This window comes from Trachurus trachurus (genome assembly GCF_905171665.1).
Source record: "Trachurus trachurus genome assembly, chromosome: 11".
Classification (NCBI taxonomy): Eukaryota; Metazoa; Chordata; class Actinopteri; order Carangiformes; family Carangidae; genus Trachurus; species Trachurus trachurus.
Window position 1 is genome coordinate 21,492,053 of NC_139904.1, and position 21,233 is coordinate 21,513,285.

A 21,233-nucleotide genomic window follows, 5' to 3' on the forward strand; every position below is an offset into this window, starting at 1 on the left:
TCAGTTACAAAGTCCATCCATCTTTGTTCAGTCAGCACATTACATTATTACGCCAGCGATGAGTTTGGAGACAGTTGGGCGAGTCTCTGGTCTTCATGCTGCTTTGTACTGTTGTCCAGTGTGTTTGTGACTCTGACAAAATGGATTAGAAAAACTAGAATTACTGCCTCTCATTTGTCTGCCTCCACCACTCAGACTGGTTTCAGTTACACCCCTGTCGCTCCAGAACCAAAACATATACGTATATGTATATTATGGAGGACCACAAGGGACACATCAATTGAGAAGAGGAATTTCAAAAAGGATTTGAAAGAGCAAATTTAAAACTGTCATTTAGAAAATACACTATTGAATTCCCAAATGAATAATCACATTTTAAAACCGATTTCAAAATGCATTTTGAAAAACATAAATGAGTAAATGAATTTGCAAAGTGAATTAGACAATACAACTTTTAATCTTTTAACTTTTAAAAGGACAATTCCATTTCCTAATTGCATTTTTGAAACCTTTGAAAAGCAGTGTTCCCTCTGGGTGGCGTCCCCTGTGGTCCTCCATAGTATATACACCATATGTGTGAAATTTTGTCATAACTGCAGTGCGAGTTCTGATGGGTCAATTTGACCTTTGAGCAACAAACTCTTAACACTTTGTCCTTGATGTTTGTGACAAATTTGAGCAAATCCCCTCCAGAGGATTCAGAGATAGATATCACTTTCACATGGCCAAAGAGTGCTTTGTCGGGTCACCAAGTCTTTGACCTTTGACCCCAAAAATCTAATCCGGTTAATCCTTGAGTCCCGGTGAATGTTTGTGCCAAATTAAGATGTTACTTAACTGCCGAGCGCCAGTTCAGAGGCTTAAAAGAAGCAGAAAGGCAAAACTTGTCTGTTGGCAGTGGGAACGGATTCAATCGCCTTTCTGTGGCAGGTTTACTGAGGTTTAGAAAATATGAAAGTAACGGAAAAATGTTGACGACAGACTGATAAAAGTTTCTATGAGCGATGCAGGTGACGACACACAAAGGATGCTGGGAAAGCAACACCATATTATTCGCCGGCCCTGTTATTGTGTTTCTCTCTTTGTCTTTATCTCCCGCTAAGGCAACAATTTATCAGCCTGACTCCTTTGTTTAACATTTCTCATGGTTCTTTTCTCTGCGTTTCTGTTGCTGTTTTTTGTGCCGTCTGTTGATATTCACGGCCGGCACCATTGTCTTCATCCATCTGAACCACCACCGTTTGTCTACTTTACTTCTGACTGGGAGCCTGGACCTGCCTCTCTTTCTCTCTCTCTCTCCCTCTCCTGGTGGAGCGGCCCTGATTGGCTGTGCAGTGGCCAATCATTGTTACCCAACTGGACAACGCTGAAACGAGACGGGCCGATCTGATTGGCTGTTTAGATCAGACACAGCTGTGGCACTCTAACAATGCACCGACTGTGGGTACAGCTGGCACTGGCTATGCCACTGTACACACACACACACACACACACACACACACACACACACACAGACAAAGAGGTAGCGAGTTACCATGAAAGAACATGTAATTACAGCTTATTGTTTCATCTGATGACAGAGCAATAAGTATTATATTTTTAGCTGTCGTTTGTGCTAATTCATTATCAATCTGGGACACGACAACTTCCCATTAGTGGCTCTGTGAGGCAGGTTTCTCTCTGTATTTTTTTATTCTTTTACAGCCTGGCACCCCTGAAGTTGTTGAGTAAAAGTGTCTGGCTTGACCCAAGAGAGAAAAGCTTGGGCAAAAAAGGAGATATTTGTGTGGGACTTGTTTCAGGCTGCATTGGAAATCTGGCCTCGTTGACGAAACTGGGGGGATCATTATCTTGAAAAATCCAGTTGACACCGGGAGCAATTGAAAAGTGCAGCCTGTGCGTCGATTTCCACGCCACTCAGGCTCCCTGTGTCCTTCCATTTCCCTCTTTTTGTCCCCAAATCTGAGGTTTGGCCCCAGAGAGAGAGAGAGAGCGAGACAGAAAGAGTGAGAGAGAAAGAGAGAGAGAGAGAGAGCACCATCTCCGCCTCTTTCTGTTCTGTCTGTCCGTCCAAACCTCTAATAGCAGGGTAGGCTAACCGAGCGAGAAGCGGGCCAGGGTTACCCCAGCGACCCAAACACAGCAGGAGAGGAGGGGAGAGGGAGGAGAGAGAAGAAGAAAAAAAAGACAGACAGACAGAGCGAGAGAGAGAGAGAGAGAAGAGAGAGAGAAAAGAGGGCTTGTTACTGGTGCCAAGAGTTCATTTGTCCGGGTCTTTTAATGCCACCTGATCTCATTCTGACAAACCGTGACGAGGAGGAGGAGGAGGAGTGGGAGGAGGAGGAACACTGTTATTAACACAGATTTTTACACTGATAATCCCAACACTAGAAAACAGAGAGTTAAAACCCTAATGTTTCTCTTCCGTCACTGCGACGCACAGCGGACCGTGTGACACTGTTGTCTTGTTTTCAGCTTGTTGCTGCTGCAGTTCACTGTCAACAGGCGAACACGGCTCTGCCTGCTGCAGCCACCCTGTTTCTGTTTCTGCCTCGGCTCCTCCAATCTGCTCCGATACGCCATCTGGAGGCCACGTCCACGTCAAGTATCAGCGGCAGAACGCAACTGATTACTGAAGATTTACACACATTCGACGACACGGGAGGCCGGCGGAGGGAGGTGGGAGGGGAGGGGCAGACAGTGATGAAATGGACAAGCCATGCGACTGCCTCACTCCTCGCTGAGCACTCATCTTCAGCACATCTGTCAAGATCTAAAGGCATTAACATTATTACATAACAACACTGGCCTCACTGCTGCAACCACTGCCCAGCTGCCCAGTCAGACCAGTGGCTGAAGAGGCCAGGCCGACAGATGGACAGGCCTAATCCCCCCCACACCCTCCCCGAAACCAGGAAGTGATAACTGGCAAGCATCAGAAAGCTTTTTTTTTTTTTAAAAAACAACCCTGACAGCTTTACACAGACGAGCCAAACAGCATCAATGAAGCCAAGTATTGTCTAGATATAATTACATTCATGTTGTTCTCATCGCCTCGTTCTGTGGGTGCTGGAGCCGTCTCCACTCGGGGCCCCGGGGCTCGGGGAGCAACCTGCCAACTCACTGTCCTCCTTAATATCTAGGGTTTGAGGGTTTTTGATTTTTCAAGGCCGATACGGCTAATACTTTTAGAGTACAGCTATTTAAAGTCAAAAATGTGTGTGTGTGTCTCATTTTCAGTCTGGAAACTCTTATCCATGAAACATTAAAACTTCCCGCTGAGGCAGAGGGGAGCAATTATCTTAAATATCTAAATGGTCATGTGTCTCTTCAAAATGTCACATCAGAGGGAGACAGCGCCGATGAGCAAATATCAGCTCTTTACAAGGCATTATTATAACTGACTCTTAAATATGGTCAATACTGTGTCAATAAAAATTAAGAACAAGTACGACGACCGTGAGGGAAGGAAACTGAAGAAATGTCATTTGAGGATGATAAAGAGGCTGAATAAATCATAATGGAGGGAAGAGCAGGAGCGACAGGAAATATCAGATCCCCAATCAAAAGATAATGGACAGAGGGGCTGGTGGGGAAAAGAGAGGGAAGACGAATGAGAGCGACAGGCGTCGTCCATCTCGACTCGTCGCGGAGAGGCTGCAGTCGCTAAAGAGACGGGCACCAGGCACAGGTAGCCAATCACGACACAGAGGGGGGGACGGAGGGAGGGGCGATGCAGACGGGGCGGGGGGGGCGTCGGGCAGATGTGATGGTGAGGAATAATGGTGACAATGACCTGTCATTGTCATCAGGAACACTGAAATATTAATCGCTTTGTGTGCGTGTGAGACACTCTTATTTCCGCCATGACTAAAACACATAACCCTCTCCCTCCACCTCCACACTCCAGACAGAAACAGACACAGTGAGGACAGAAAAGAAAAGAACAGCCGCAGCAGGACTGCATTTTGCTGGATGCTGTGTGTTTTCAATGATGAACGGGTGAATGTTTGTTTTACCTGCTATCTGACTCGATACATCTCCTTTTGGCTCTTTAGGGAGGGATCCATCTGTAGGCACAGACAAAAGAATGATCATTAATACTTGACCCTGTTTTCATCTAATAATCCAATAAAGATTTCAGTACAATTCTGTGGATTCAATGAGTGATTGCGCCAAGAAAGAAGCTATAGCGGGTGCTGAATGCTAACATTAGCAAACTAAAACTGAGATCATAAACAGATTTAACACCATCTTTACCATCAGGGCCGGCACAAGCCTCTACAGGGCCCCAAGCAAAATTTTATTTCGGGGGCCCTCTATTACTGCCAATAATACTGATTATTGATCATTTACACACCTACTTCACATTTATTTCATTTTTCTAATCTGTCATTACGAATCATCATCCTAGCCTGGCATGGTTTTAACCCATCTATGAATTTTAATCTGAAATGGAACCAAATCCAGCTAAAAGTGATATAGTACTAAATGGGATAATGAATTTTATCCAGACCTACCAAAATTAACAAAATAAACCAATAGACAATGCATTTGTAAACACATTTTCTGCTTTTTAATTTTGGTTTTAAATAAACTGCAACAGCAACATGCAAAAGCAACAATTAAGAGTTTTTGTAATTACGCAGAAATTCTCTAGGGGTCGACAAAAGTTACGCAATATAGCTTTAAAAGGTTAATTGCTCTTGGGGCCCCCTCGCGCTCACGGCCCCAGCAGGTGCTTAGTTTGCTTATGCCTATACATACACAGTATATATGTTGGGCTTTTTGCCTTTAATTTGTAGTATAGTCGAGATAGACAGTAAATGAGAGAGGGGGAATGACACGCAGCAAAGGGCCACCAGTGTCGGGATTCAATCCTGGACTGGCTGCAGCGAGGACTATAGCCTCTGCATATGGGGCGCTTGCTCCACCCACTGAGCTAAATGGCACCCCGCCATTTAAGTGTTTTGAGTTAGCATGCTAACATTTGATATTGGCATTGAGTCAAGCCCAGTCTGATGAGTGTCATTAACTTTGGAGGTGGTTGGTCGTCATCAAACACATTACGGTTCATCCTGAGGGAGACGTGAATGTCTGTACAAATGTCAGAGCAACCTATCAGTTTCACTGCTGAGACTTTTCCCTTTAAAAAGAAACAACAATAAAAAAAAAACAGACTTTGCCTTTTGGGCAAGTCTGGCTAAAAAAAGCTTACATCACTACTTTACAGTAACAACTAGAGGAGGGTGCTGTTTGTCCTGCACAAACAGAGCTGCTGCTGCTGCTGCTGCTGCTCTGTGAATAAGGTTTTTGCATTAGTTAAGAGCTGATGGAAAACTGCAATATTAGCTTGTTCAGGAAAGCGAAAAACCAAAGTAGCAAAATCGTCTCAGTCACAGGAAACACTTTTGGTTTTATGACAAGCACAAGTCTTCATTTTCAGAAATCTGAGCACACCTAACGGCGGCGGCGAGGGACAGAGAGGCCGCCGCACGTCTCCGCCGTGTTCTCGTTCATTTCTGATTATTATTCCACCGATGTAGCTCATTCTGACATTTTTCCAGCTTGTTCCGCTTACGCCGGACCGGTGCGAGCGGGAGTCATCTTCTCATCACCCTATAACTCATGACCGAGGCCCAGTAGTCTCTCAGCCAACACAACAATTGGCCCATTGATCCACCAGCCTATAGCCTGTGTGTGTGAGAGAAGCTGCCGCTGCCGCTGCTGCAGTGACTGAGAATAACATGTGGTCAGTGTCATGTGCTGTCAACATGTAAACAGGCTGGACGCTCAGCTGGTTGACTCAGTGACACATGCTGCCTCTGTTCTGACTCAGGCTAACTTCCTGTCTGACCTAACAGAGAGCTGTGTTAAAGTAGACACTCTGCTGGTCGGGCTCAGTGTATCTGCACCGTCATCTATATCTAACTGTGTGCACCAGTTTCTTTACAACACAGAGGTCCGCAAGCTGACGAGAAGCGTGTACGTGCTCGGTTGTAGGCACAAACCATTGGCACCGATTGAGGAAGCCCGTCTGTGACGCATTTAATGGCTAACTGGAATTACGACGCAACTTTATTTTGGCAGTAAAAGCTGAGAGCGACAGTGAAGTAACTGCTTGAGTCACACCTCCGGGAGTGAAGTTTTTATTAAAGCAACAGTGTGACCTGCTCTTTGGTTTCACTCGACTCTTTATCAGAAAACAATAAGTCTCTTAACTCAGACTTGTGCAAACACAAAAACAGAGGCATCCAGTCGGGTCGGTGAAGTGAGCCCGGGTCTGGAACAAGGACCGGGACTGAGCCAGGGACCGTCCACAACAAGAGGAGCTTTAGTACATTGATTATTGAAACTGTTAGATCATAAATCATATGATTACTCAATGGCTCCATGTAGCATTTTAGCACATTTTAAAATTTAGTTTGATGTTGTCTGTTGGAAAATATGTCTCTTACTAAACGATGCTGCTGTTTAGGTGAAATCTGATGTAACTTGTGTATTTTTAACCCATTTAAAACAAAGGGCAATACTAGGCTATATGTTAAAGGGGAACTAAGCCGCTGTTTTGCTAACCCTCCTCCCGGTCATGTGCATTTGTTTACAACAAAGCCAACGAGAAAGCAATCCATGGAGCGGTGGATAACATTATTTATCATATACAATGTTGTGTGTATATTTGTGTAGTCTTATCCATCATAGAAAAGACACTGCGGGTTAGGGGGGTCGTTTGTGTCGCGGATCAGAAGCTCTGATCTTGCAAGGTTGGTTTTCAGCCAAGAGACACTAGGTGGAAGGCAGAGAGCCTCCATTCTCCCTACAAGTTACAAGCCATTTATTTAACCATCATTATGACTATGGCTGTTAAATTAAGGTAAACATGTAGCATAGTTATGCTGAAAATCCTGCATAGTTCCTCTTTAAACATAAAGTACTGTTTCTAATTTGCTGTGTGTGTGATGTCATGTGAGGTTCATCATCTCTCTGCACCTATAGGAGACCATCGACAGGTGTGAGTCTCTTCATTCTAATGGGAGAGGCGAACAACATGATTACAGATCATGTACAACAGATTCTTTCACCCCCATGGTCACCATAAAAGACATTTTTCACAAGCCGCAGATCCTCCAGACACCCTGACTTGAACTTTATTTGTGAACCGTTTCTGTCTCGGTGAGATCACACCGCTCATCTCACTTCTGTTGGTTTTGCTCTGGTTTCACTGCTGCAGGCGTCACTTCCCCAAAACATTAGTTTCAAGATACTTTCATGTAAAAAGATACATTAAACATCTAAAACCAAACTAGTGTTATAAAAGTAGTATTTCTTTGCCAAATAATTCTGTTACTGTTCTTTTTATTTAACAGTTTTGAAGGGAGTATTACTAGACTGATATGCTTTTGAATTGGGTTAATCAGATATTAACTTGTGAACAAAAACAAGCAGCAGCATCAGGGCAGAGTCACACTGTGCAGTGTTGTGTATCGTTGTTGTGTTCTGACATGAACCAGGGAACATGACGGGAGGTGAAAACCATTACACACTATGATACTTTATCTTCTGTTCACATTATAACTAAGTAGCTATAACATGCACTTGACAAATAACTGTCAAGTACTGAAGCTCCCAGTAAAATCTATGTCTCCAAGTTCTAGTTAGAAATTGGATGTTGATTGTAAATGCTGCGTATAAGTTGATTTCTGTCTGTTTACACCTACCATCATACCTTCAGAGACCTACTTGTATATGTTCAAGACTCCAAACCATGGAGCATCTGCTGTGCTAAAGAGCCCTTGAGCAAGAAACATAACTCCTTGTAGTGTCATGCGTAACAGCCCATGACCCCTGACCTTCCGTCAATGTCCTTGGATCTTGATAAATGACCCTGCTGTTTCCATGTATCAGCTGATCCGGCCATTATGATACAATAGTTCTCTACGTGACACCTGGTTCCTTTCTGCAGCCGCTGAGAGAGTGGACTTCCTCGCCGTGCAGCTGTGATTTACTGTTGCAACGTCTTGCTGCTGGTGCTTCCAATTAAAGAAGCCCAATACACAGAAAACTACACATAAGACAACTTGCTGGCAACTACAGCCGATGCAGAGGGGGGGGGCTCATGTTGACAAGGGAAAAGCTCTCACGCACAGACATGGTACGGTGGGAAAAGGCAGAGCGGAGATTCAGTGAAGAGAAGCGCAATGACCTCAAGGGAATTTTCTCTAAAGCCGTGTGTACCTGGGAGAAGTTCACAGAGAATGAATGAGATGAAGGAGAAAGCAGGACGAGGGGGGGAAAGGAAAAAGCACGAGAGAGAAAGAAAGAGAGACCAAACACCCACATACTTCACATATTTGCAATGCCAAAGATGTCCACTTAAGCCACAGTGTGCAACCACGTCATACCAGACTACAGTAGTGGTTGCCCGCGTCTTATCGCAATCTAAACAATACGACTTGTAGCCGAGCCAGAAATCAAAACAACAACAAAAAAAAACACAATGTACAGGGAGGTTGAGGTGCAATCCGGCCAATCAGATCAATGTGTGCACGGAGAGAGACAAAAGCAGTCGTGAGCGGTCACTTTTCCCTCTGAGATGTGGCCGTTGGAGCAGTGCACACAGACACACACACACACACACACACACACTGGGCCAACTTTGTTGCAGACCATAGTAGGATAAGCCCACCGCTAAAACGTCAACTGAGCTGTTTGGATAAAGTTAAACAGATCACACAGACACACTGAGACACACAAATCTAGCAGGCGCTGAGGAAATGACAAAGCAAAAAAAATGCAACAGGCCCGACCCCATAAGACATCCAACAACTCACCACTCTCTCTCTCTCTCTCTGAAACATGCAAACACTCTGGATGCAGTGAACTCACCTCGGCCTCGGCTGTGTTCAACACTGACTACACTGTATCCTGAAGTGAGCTGCCTTCCACAGACAGCTCCCTCTTGTCCCAACACACACTGTTTCTGTCTGCGAGCACGCGTTAACACAAGACCACCCTTTCTGTGGGCCCCTGCCTTCCCCTTCTCGGCAGGCACACTCATCGTTTGACTCACGCACACATAGGAAAGACCCCCTTTCATTTAAAAATACCTATTGTCTGGCTCACACTGACTGAAGTGAGGTGTGAAGCACAAAAACAATGAGCAATACCCTGCTGTCAAAGTAGTCTTTGGAGAGTGTGGATGTATATATATATATATATATATATGTGGATGCGTTAAGCATCAGTGTAAATGCGCCGAACTTAGCCGTAGTCCCAAAGCAGGTTCCTAGACAACATAAGCCTCGTTTCCACTGTCAGTACGGCACGGTACGGATCAGTACGGGTCGGATATGGTCAGCTTTGCGTTTCCATTGTATAAAGGGGACCTTCAGGGGTAGGCGGAGTGTGTGTCGAAGCCTCACTACGTCGACTTACGTAAAGATGTGACGTCATATAATCTGTGACACAAGCGGGACGACAGACCAGAGCAATGGCGGACTCCGACTATCTACTGTTGTTTTTCCTTCTGGCTGTGTGGCTATATTTTACTAAACAGAGACAAGAAGAGTAGTAGCTTGCATCTCCTCAGCACTCCAGACTCCGTTGCTAGCAAACTTTTTTTTTTTTTTTAAATGGCGCGGTTGTGTTGTTGTGCTTCAGATATCCGGACCGTCGTGCTGCGCAATGATGCCATATGCTTGACCAATCACCAGCTCGCAGTGCTTTAGCTCCTCCCCAAGGGAACCAGTCCTGTGTGTGTGCTAGGTACCCCAACCAGAAGGGTTACAAAAATGGTAACGGGTACCATGGGTAGTGGAAACGCTGAAATAAGTGTACCGACCTGTACCGTACCGCATAGTGGAAACGGGGCTTTAGACATAAGACTTTAAAGGAATAGTTCACCAAAAAATTTAATTCAGCCTAAACAGTCCTGTATTGAATTTGCCTGGGGCATGTGAACGTCAGAGCGCAATACAGGACTGTTTAGGCTGTAAAAATGTCCTAAATGACTATATCCCTTCAGGACACTTGGATTGCAGCGGACGAGCAGTAAGGAGGAATATTAAAGGGTTTTTGTGTACCGGTAGTTTCATGGACGTTTTTGTGTGGGGGGCTATTACTCTCATATAAAGTTTTCGCTGGACTACGAACCCCCCTCCGAGGTTTCCAGATGCACTTTGAGGAATAAAAAACTACTCCCCACAGTTACACAACAATATATCAAAAGCCTCCAGGAACAGGCATCAGATTAAGAGCAGTATTTAAGATATTTTGAACCAATGTTTGAGTTTGTTTTTTTAAAAAGTGAGTAGTTGTCGCAGTTTCTGATGTGTGATGGTAACTTGTTCCAGGACTGCGTTCCTCTTACAGAGACGATATAAATGTCAAGAGCCATGAACAACACATTAAACAGTATATTACCTAAGGGATCAACCATCTCTGGGGAATTTGTGTTGCTTGGTGCTGAGCTGGAGGTGAGATAGCAACGAGAGAGTGAAACTTGTGGGATGCACGGTGTCAACTTCTGACACTTGCAGCGATCAAAGTAGTCAAGCGGAAAGTAATACTGAAGCTCCGGTGTCAATGAAAAGACTTTTGTGTTTTTTTTTTTATCTTGTTCTGTTTCTGGAGCCAAACGCTCACTGCTGTGGTATTTATGCACCCAACTTCCCAGCGAGGGAGAAACTCTTAGTTAAACAATGCGATCGTTACCGTGACGTCGCTGTCTGTGGATTTCTGCAGCTGATGCTCTTTTCTTTGTTAGTTCAGCCACGGTGGTCATCACTCCTCTGCTACGGGTGGAGACAATGCCCCCCCTTTAAATTCTCCCTCATTTAGCTTTACCCTCCCATTACATTATCAGACTCGCTGTGGACGGTTTAGAAAGAGGAACATCAAGGTGACAGAGTTATATGTAGTCCTTATTACATACATTCTTCTTCAAAATGTGTTGCCTACATTACATCATGTGGATTATGTGTCTACGCCTACATTACCCACAATGCAACTCCGAAGACAACAGTTTGAGAGTTTGTTCTGTTAGGTTAGTATTAGCCAATGTAGCATCAATGCCATCGAAAAGCCCCTCACAGGTTTATACATCAATCTGTAATCCAGATTATGCTTCTTTTCTTTTTTTCACATCTGAATCCAAACATTGCAATGCTGCAGAATGACCTGTCATGCAATGTTTAGAAAAGTGAAGCTGCACCAAAATCCAATGTGTTCCTTTCCAGCCTGTGTTCCAGCCTTCCTCCTCCAAGCTTAGTGCAAATCAGTTTTTCGTACTTCTGACATAATCCTGCTCACAAATAAACAAACAAACACGAGGGGGAAAAAAACTAACAAAGACGGGCATAAATGTAACCTCCTTTATGGAGATAAAAAAAAAGAAAAACAATGTGGGTGTGAAACAAATCACCATTCCTATCTACATTTCTGGGGGCGGTCAGTAGCCTACACCAAGGACAAACAATGTTCCCCAAAATACCATATTTACAATATTCCATGATGTAAATTGTGATTTTTCTTCCCCAATTTTGTAAAGTATCGTTGGAAATATCCAGACTAAGCACCAGGCACAAATAAGTACATAATACTGTGTTAAAGAATAAACAATGGTCTTGTACATCAGTGTCTTCAATCCCACGTTGTCCACAGCTGAGTATGACGACCTCCGTCTCCTCTTCCCATCATTTTTTACTGCCGGTACTTTTCTTTTTCCCCAACTGCTCCAATTCGTCGCTCAATAACAACTGTTTATGTTTTAGGACCTTGTGAGACACACAGGGTTTCCAACTGTGTATTTCAGGAGCGGCAGCCAGGCCTGTGCTGGCAGGTGCATCCCTAATTCTTGGCTTTGTGTGCACCTGGAAGATTTAGCATCATGTCCTCCGGGAGGCAGATCAGAGCTGAACCGTGGCTGACCGACACCAGAACAGCTTCCTTGAGAACTTTAGACTTCAGCACAATGAAAACACAATAACCACGGCAACACCTCAAGGTTATTAAATTGTCGCTGTGATATTTCGGTAGATGAAACAAAGCCGATCAGAGAGCTAATCTGATCCCCCACCATCATTGATCTACACATAAAACCCTGTGTCTGAACATAATCCCCTCCTGGTTAAAGCCCATCGTTTACAATCGTTAATTTTTTATCCTTGGCAGCGGTTTCTTGTATGACGTGACGGTCCCGGTATTGCTGTCACGTAGTTGCGTCTGAAAAGATCAATTGTTCACAGATTAGCACCGACCTACCTGGTTCCTCTTCATTCCATTTAAAAGACATCAAACACCTCAATACCTGTGTGCATCCGAGAAGAGTCAGCTGAACCAGAGCTGACTAAGACACATGAGTCTACCATGAATGTACAAACACAACTACAGACAGGAGCAGACAGACTGTATGAAAATTGTACAACTGTTTATTCAATCAGTCGTGATATTTTTCGATCAAATCACATCATCCTCTGCTCTTGTCTGGGATCCCAGGTCCAAAAAGCGTCCCTGTTAGGCAAAAAAAAAAAAAAAGGCACATAGCCCAGTCCTACATATCAGCACTAAAGACTGTCGCTTTAAACTGATCCTCATTTTTCCTGAGGACCCCGGGGATCCCGCTCCACACTCCTCCTAACCCCACCTCTACCTCTCAAGGACCTGAGCAGTCCGTGGCCTTTGCTTTGAGACACAAAAAGAGGCCACAGGCTGTGATGTTTACAGTGGATCGATTCATCGCTTAGCAGGAGAGAAACAGGGAGTGAGAACTAGTCAGAGGAAGAGACAGAAAGAGAAAGTGAAGCGAGATGGGGAGGGCAACAGTGAGATAGCAGTTTTGAATGCACTGGAGACCCAGAGCGAAAAAAAAGAAAAGAAAAAAGGAGTACAATGGTCTTTCAGGACTTGTCCTAGTTTGGTTCACTCTTTCTCTGTGTCTTTCTTCTCTCAAAATAGGAGCAGGGAGCATTCTGGCAAATCTTTCACAGTGATCCTAATCAATTGCAAGGGGCCAATTCAATTCTTCCCACTGACCACGTTCATTAACCAGCAGAAAACTCTGTTAGCACAGCTTGACACTCACAGCCACACTTCTCCTCTTCATTATCTCCCCAAGGTCTTCTGTTCTCTCTCCGTCCACCTGCGCTGAATAGACTTCCTCCTTTCCCTCCAACGACGGCGACGGCACAATAAAATCATTCACTCTCTCCACCGGGCCGCATTGTTTATGCTCCTCTTGCAAGAATGCGTAAAGAAAATGGTTATCTGCACATGGGAGTTCACGGCCGCTCGCAACCTGCGCTCTGCTCCCACCCCCCGCCCCACACACACCCACCCACCCGTCCGACCTACCTCCTGTCTTCTCCTTTATCTCCATCTTCTCTCCATTTTTCTCTTGGCCCGCTCAACTCTTTCCCCTCTCTCGTTCCAGCTTGTCTTTTTTTTTTTTTTTTTAAAGGGAGGCAGCGGTGGGGCGGCAAATTTTCCCCGAGCTCACACCAATTAGCTATCACGCCGGAGAAATTACCAAACGAGAGCACAGCAGATGAGAGGAAAAAGTGGGACAAGCTCCTTTTTATAAACACACAGAGAGGCGAGAGGTTTGCATATGTGGGTATCGTGTGTGTGCAAGCGCGCGAGTGTGTGTGTGTGTGTGTGTGTGTGCGCGTGTTATCCTGCATGTGTGTTTCAATTGTTCCTAAGAGAGGATTTAAACAAGCTGGAAAGTCTTTTCATTTACACATCCGACAAACAACCTAATACTTCAGTTCCCTTGCTAATGCACTAATAGAATACATTTGACTTTTAAAAACTTTAATCCGACAAGGAAACACGCTGCTAACAAAAGGCCAAGTGATACTTACAGCCTCTGTTTTCACTTCTCGTTGCTGAAACTGACTGTGAAAACTTTGAATCACAATGTTTGTGCATCAGACAAAGCAGAACAAAGTTCAGTTATCAGCAAACTTCTGCTTAACACTGCGGTGTGTGTTCTTTTCTGCGTGGACCGGGGCTGTTACACTGCAGGGGGGGAAACTTTTTGTTTTTGATGCATCCAGATCCAAACACGGTGTTGTGATCCTCTGCTGTGAACGGCCCATATCAGGATCACAGAGAGCAGCCGTCGCCGATAGCACTTATCAGCCGGCCTTTGGTCTCATCTGGTCCGTACCTGGCTGGGCGGTAACCTGCGTGTCTGTATGTGTCGGCGGCGCTGGCTCACTGACAGCACGAGGCCTCCCTCCACCAACCTGGTTTACATAGGACCGCTGGTGAAGACGCAACGCGGGTCACACGGACAGACTTGGTTACCATGGTGACAGTCTGAAAACCAATCCCAATGTGATGGACGTAGCAGAGAGGTTTTTATTAAATGATCTCAATTCACTGAATTACACCAGTAAAAGTGAGACAGTTAGCGTGTTGTTGATATCTATCCATGTATCCATATCGCTCAGTATCTCAGTGTGTGGTCAGATGTGTAGTTGGGATCAAATTCAAATCAGAGTTTATCAGTTTTTATTTCGTTTTGGTAGATTTTTTTTTAATGGTTTGTTTCTAGACAACATAAAAACAAACACTTGAGGATATCGAGGAACAGCCTGATTCTCTTTCTTAGGTGAGAAGATTAATATCACTCTCATATCAGTCCATCCAAAAAGTCAAGCTACAGCCAAGTGTTTTAAGTTTAACAGTCAGTTGTATTTTCAAAGGGGACGACATGGCAGCCAGAGAAGTCTCTGCCCCCAACTCACAAATATCCCAAGACCCCCCCCCCTCTATTTCCTGTCTCCCTGAACTATGCTGTCAAATAAAGGCAAAAAAATGCCCTAAAAAAAAGAAAGAAATTTCCCAGCGCCTGTTTTCACATTTTTTCCTTTTTTTTTTTTTTTTTTTTACTGATTTTCAGGATGGTTACTGTTATTACTCTCAGATAAACACAGGTTATCTGGCTTCTCAAATGAATTTCAGCAAAAAAGTGAACAAATATATTTTCCAAAACAGCCAAAAAAGGGGTTGCAGCGATAACTCATTTAATTGATCACTGGGCAGACAGACAACACAACCAGTCAATTTAATTTCAGGGAAACTACTAAAAAAAAAAATAATTGCAGTCTCTGATTTCCTGTTTTTCTACTTTACATCTCAGAAAAAAGTCTGGACTCGACAACTGAGAAACTGAAATAGACAATTTTCCACAGATTTCTGACATGTTATAAACTAAATGATTTATAAAACAAATTAATCAGATCGATCAACACTAATGAACATTATTCATCTCCTTATGAGCAATAATATGGACAAAACAATAGTTTGTCTGTAGTTTCTTTATGCATGGGTGTGTGTGTGTGTGTGTCTGTGCAGTGACCCATCACAAATCCACACCCTGCCACCCTTTATAACCTCCACGCCTATGTACAAAAACACACACACAGGGTAATCCCAGAGAATAAACACCAGATTAGGTCAGTGTGTGTAATCCAATGAACTCTCACCTCTAACATGCCTAATGCTGTTAGAGCTGACGGCATCACACCGTCTCTCCCTCTCTTCACACACACACACACACACGCGGGGACAGAGACTGGTACTGCTGTCACATAGCTTTCCCCTAAACACATCATGTATCTCTTCCTGTGTAAGTGAGCAGATTTGTTGTTAAAACAGTTACTGACCAGTCTGCTGCTTTCCCACACACTCTCTGAAAGGATCTGCAATCTGCTCACTTTATTATTAACATACTGACTTACTGCTGTCATAACATTATATATTTTATCCTTTTTTTTTTTTTTTTTTTTTTTTTTACAGTGTTTAACCGTCAGCATGTGCATCTATGGAAATCCCTTTAAATGCATTTCTGCAGGGACTTCACTGCAGCATACGAGGACACACAGGGGCCGATGCTATTCGTCATCACATCACCCTTTTTTCAAATCACTCCCCACTAAGAGAAGTCGTTTCAGGCTGCTCTGTCTTCACAACGCCCATGTACGGCACATCCAGAGAAACACAAAACTTGTTTACAAGCGTCGGCCTGCGAGGGAAATGAGCGTTGTTTCCCCGTGAAATGCAATCTGCTGCTTTTTGTTCTGGTTTCGTGGCTTGTATTACTGTGGTACGCCTTAAAAAAAGTTCACACTGACTGACATCATACGTGCTTTGGGCTACTAACAACTCCAGCGCTCCCATTCACGTCTCCGAATCCTCACGGCTTCTGATGGCTGCGCTCGCTGTCTTCTGATTGAAAAATTACAGCGTTCTGTCTAGCCAGGGATCTGTGGGTTAAGGTTTTTCCGACCGATTTTAGCTGTGGACCCCAGTCTGCGAGGTCACAACGTTTTTCCCCTCTTCCTCCGTTACCATGGTAGTCCCCAAAATCTCCAATCTGCATCAGTAATTTCTTCACTTATATGTGGTGCAAGACAACTTTGCGACTGCTTCCTTATTCTGCGTTTATGGATGTGTTTATCAGTTTTTAAGACCTTGTGAAACTTCCTTATCACCTCCCGTGTGATTGATTCCCAACTGTTAAACCTACTGTGGTTCAGACAGGAAACGGTTCCTTCCCACCGTAAGAAACGTGGCTCTTGGCTGTAATGGCACGGCGCAGTTCAACAAAGAACAACTGGAAGCAGGCAAAATAACACTTCTCACACTGGAAGACATCATTGTTACACCACGGTGAACCCAACCCAGATGACCAGTCCTTACAAGCCTGTGATATGACACCCAGATCACAGGCAAGGGGCCTTGAGCAAAATCATGTATTGTGCCAGCTTGGCACCGGGTTCACCACAGAACTCAACATGATTTTTTTTTTTTTGTTTCCAGAGGAAGTGAAAGCTGCTATAGTCCATATTAGCATTCCCTGGAGCGTTTTAGCATCTTTGAGCTCACTGTTTTGGTTTTTCTGACCTGCAGCTGAACTGTTTTGATTCACTCTCAGCTCAAATAGCTGCTCTGTCAGCAGCAGGCAGCTATACTTTCAGTGAAACCCCCACTGCCCTCAGTCAAAGCAAAGACGGTTAAGAAACCAAGACCCCCCCATGACCAGTCGGCTTCCTGTATACATGTCACGTGGGCTTCTCCAAGGCCCCGCCCCTTTAGGAGACTAGCAGCAGGTCCTGAGGCTATTGACTCCCATGAGAGAAGTGAACGTGAACAAAGATTATGGTCGATCCCTCCGCCCCATAGTAACTTAAGTAAATATTGGACTCATTTCTCACAAGCCACATCTCTTCTGAACATTTTCACACGAAAATGGCGATTTTCAGACGGACATATCAGGAGAAAATTAACTTTGTTCAAGACCTGTCTCTGTCTCAACAACACACTCTCGTCAGATTTGGCACAGATCTCCTAGGCAACGCCAAACAAACGTTTGCGAACGCCCGCAAAAATTATTAAAATAATTTTCGTCATGCTTAAAGGGATAGTTTAACCCTATTTTGGCAAATTGGCACATTGCCATAATCCCTATAGTTTTATCAGTAGGTTCGTTACCTTTAATTGTCGGTGCAAGCTATTTTTAGAACAGCGGAGCAGAGTGGCGAGCTGCTCAGAGCTACGCTACGGAGGCTCATGGGATTTCTTGGTTTCCCTCATCAAACTTGCTCTGCGGACAAGTTGTGACCTGCACATTCACCACATATGAGATAATAACAGAACGTTACGAGACAGTGTTGTTTTCGGGACGGTGGGACAAAGTTAGCAGCCAGTTGGTGAACATAGTGAAGCACTGAGCAGCTTGACATTTCCTGCATGATTTGGAGGAGACGAGAAGCAAAGATAAAAGGAAAACGTGTGTTTACCAGGTGGCTGAGAAGACAACTCCAAATGAATGTTAATGTTTATCTGTGTTATGACCCTGAGTCATAATTTATGGGCCTCTTTGTATCCGGGTGTGTTTTTGTTGTTTACCTCCCTTGTCTGGTGATTGGCGCTCTCCCGTTGCTGATTGGACCGCGGACCGATGACAACGCCAACTTTCAAATGGCACCTGCCACCGCCGCCGCCGCCCTCACTTTCCCTCTTCCCTCGACTCCCAACCACACTGCAACGTGCTGCTCTGCCCAATCACTGCCAGTTTATTGTTTCTGATGAACTCATACGAAGACAATTATTTGCCAACACCTTCACATTGGCGCTTATGATATTGACCGATAATGTATCTGTGGTGTGTTAACAGGGGATTTCAGCTGCCGCACTGGCAATAAAATAACAGGTTCAGTTACAGGTTTGGAAGAAACTAACACCTAAAGTAGGAGGTGCTGTGTATCCTGTCAACATTACATTTTTCAGGAGCTTTACTTCACTTCCCCTCAGTCAACCAGCTGGTCCAACATTTGGAGCTTTTTTTTTATGTCTTTTGTTGTGATTCTTGTTTGTTTGCTTGTGATATCTTTGGGAACCTGTCACTTTATATGCTAGAAAGAGCTTTACGAGGGACTGGAGGTTCAGTCACATGATGTGGGTATTCCACATTGTGATTCCTCGTACGTAACCTTGGAATGTTTTCTTTCCATTCTGGCACAAACATGTTTTTTGATCCTTCCTTTCTGGTTTAATTTTGCATGTTGATCATATTTATTTGTTACAATTATGGATTTGTACCAATGATTTTGATTTTTGTGAAATAAAATATGTAAAGACTATAAAAAAAACAAAAAGACATCCATTTTATATCAAGCGTGCGCTAATATTAATGACCCAAAGTGTCATTCTCCTAATGTGACCCGAGAGCCTGGCAGCTCTGTGGTGAAATGCTAATGATTGATCAAGAAAAACTTTGATCACATGGCTGCAGCCAGCCAGAGACAGTGACTCAAAGGAGAGAAGAGAAGAAGAGAAATGACGGTCCTCCCACATGAGCCGACCTCACGGCAGATTGAAGGGGGGGGGTCGGCTTTGTCTGATAGCTGTAATCTGCCTTTAAATTTTAATGTACCTGCACCTGTTACCAGGGATGGGGAAGATTATGTGTTTACACAAGCACTCATGGGAAAATGAGAGCAGTTTAAATAATTTACTCCTTACTGTTTACAAAGCAAACGGACATTTTCAACATTTTTTCCCCTGCGATCGTCGTTGCAAAAATATGAGATTATTATGACCAAGGGAGGTTGTAATTCAGGACAGGATGGGCCGGCAGATGAGTGTTGCTTACATTATCTGGAATACTTTCTATCTCCAAAACAAACCATTTCATATGCCGATGAAATCCCCTTAAATTTCCAGCCTTATCCGCACATATAGATGGGATGTTTTCATCTGTGCCACTAATGGTTTCCAAGTGGCTGAGCCGTTGGTCTTGCCGCCATGTGTTCCATGTTTTATTTGTGCTTCGTTTTAAAGGATGAATGCCTTTGTAACTGAAACATCACATTTTTAATGCCGCAATAAAAGGAACAGTTCGAGTAGAAGGGATGTTTTTCATCCCCATGTTTTAGCTTAATCCCAGCCCTTTCTAAAAAAGCTTTTTACCCAGCTATCCATTTGCTGCGTGACTGAAGCTGCCAGGCTAAATAAAAGGCTAAAATCTCATAACCATCATCTTTCCCCATCCAACTGGCTTCCATTTATCGTATTCATGTCGCTCATTTGCACAATGGCAGAGTAACTCAGAGGTGTGCGCCGTGCTGGATCGTATCATGTGTGTGGATGAGTAAAAATGGCCACCGGCTGCGGGGAGCAAGAATGAATGTGGTACGCCGTGACCTTAATAACACAAAGAGAGAGAGAGAAGAGAGAGAAGAGACTAGATGGAGAGGACGGAGACGAGGTCAGCGAGAACGGCAAATCTGAGACAGTGCTTGTTTGAGAGTGAGTAAGTGTGAAAAGCAATAGAGAGAGAACAGCGGCTGCATATCACAAAGCCCCTTGTACTAAGAACCACATGATGTCTGAGTGTCGGAGAGCATTACTCTCCATTACTCAGCCTGAGCTTCGAAAAAATTTGTCTTCCCAGAGTTGTGTGCTCCGACGCCAGTCTTCACTAGATTCTGATCGTTTGTCTTTTAGAGTGACGGTGCCTATACATGAATGTACCAGATGTGCTATCTGTCCTTAAACTGCCTTAACGTTTGCATCTGTTGACACAAAGTACAATATAGGCTATATACTGAACCCATGTTATAAAGCGGCATGAGGCAGGGGTACCAAATATCCAAGGCAGCCCATTGAGACTGATTTATTGTATGTGATGGAGGAAACACTGAATTCTTGTATTTAAAAGTATTTTGTGCAATAACATCAATTTGAGCAGTTTGGTGCATCCTTATCCTTCATCAGTTCCTTTAAAGGGAAAACGAGGAGTTTTGGAAAGCAAAGTGTTTTCACACTACACTTACCATGAGCCTCCACGCGCACGGTGAAATTCTTGGACCGGCGCAAGACGGACGTCTTGCCAAGAATGTTTTCATTCATCAAGAATGAAAGTCGGAGGTTCGAAGACGATCACATACCGTCGTAGTTCCAACCATTAACGGCGATTTGGCGGCGTTATTATCGTGACCCGCCGGGCAGCGTCCACGAAACCGAAATTGAGGAAATGCTGGTCGGCTCGCCCAGCATTTCCAACATTAATTAAAATAACAAAATAACGATAGAGACAAAACGATATATTTATCGAAAATGGAGCCATTAAAGCAACATTGCGGAGTTTCAGCGCAGTGCTTCCACCATCTGGTTGAGAAGCGCCATCGTCTGGGGGGGAAAACGAAAACGAAACTTAACAGCGAGCGCATCCAGCGTTTATTCCCATTAATAAACGACAGTATTTCCCACATGTTTGCAAGGAGACTGTGTGGCGGGTGGTCGGGGGAGGGGGGGAGGGGGTGTGTGGGGCGGCGGCGGCAGCGACAACGGCGACGACGACCGGAGGAGAACCGTAGTTTCGCTTTTACCCACCACGTCTCTCCCTCGACGCAGAGGGGAGGGGGGAGGAGGGGGGGGCAGTGTTTCGTACCCGTGCAGGGAAGTTACATAGTGCAGTTTCAGCCGACGCGACCCGGCTCAGGCTGCGGCGGCAGCACCATTCATCCTATTAACCATTTTTCTACCATTGCACTGAGTCTGGAAACATTATTTTAAGGCCGAAAAACTCCGCAATGTTACTTTAACAAGTGTGGGTAGCGTAGATTCATCCACATTAATGTGAGACTTTTTTATAGCCAAATAGAAACTCCTCATTGTCCCTTTAATGTCTCTGGGTGTGTTGTACCATTCTAGATAGA

At 44.3% G+C, this 21,233-nt stretch overlaps 1 protein-coding gene across 3 annotated transcripts in view; it reads right to left on the minus strand.

Moving 5' to 3' along the window:
• The window catches only part of LOC310993740 (triple functional domain protein), an 89,110-nt gene that overhangs the window by 62,411 nt on the left and 5,466 nt on the right, over positions 1-21,233 (minus strand). For all 3 annotated transcript variants that reach the window (XM_083982189.1, XM_083982190.1, XM_083982188.1), the window contains exon 2: positions 4,020-4,070. In XM_083982189.1, the coding sequence (XP_083838315.1) occupies positions 4,020-4,070 (51 nt within the window). The remainder of the gene's footprint in view (positions 1-4,019; positions 4,071-21,233) is intronic.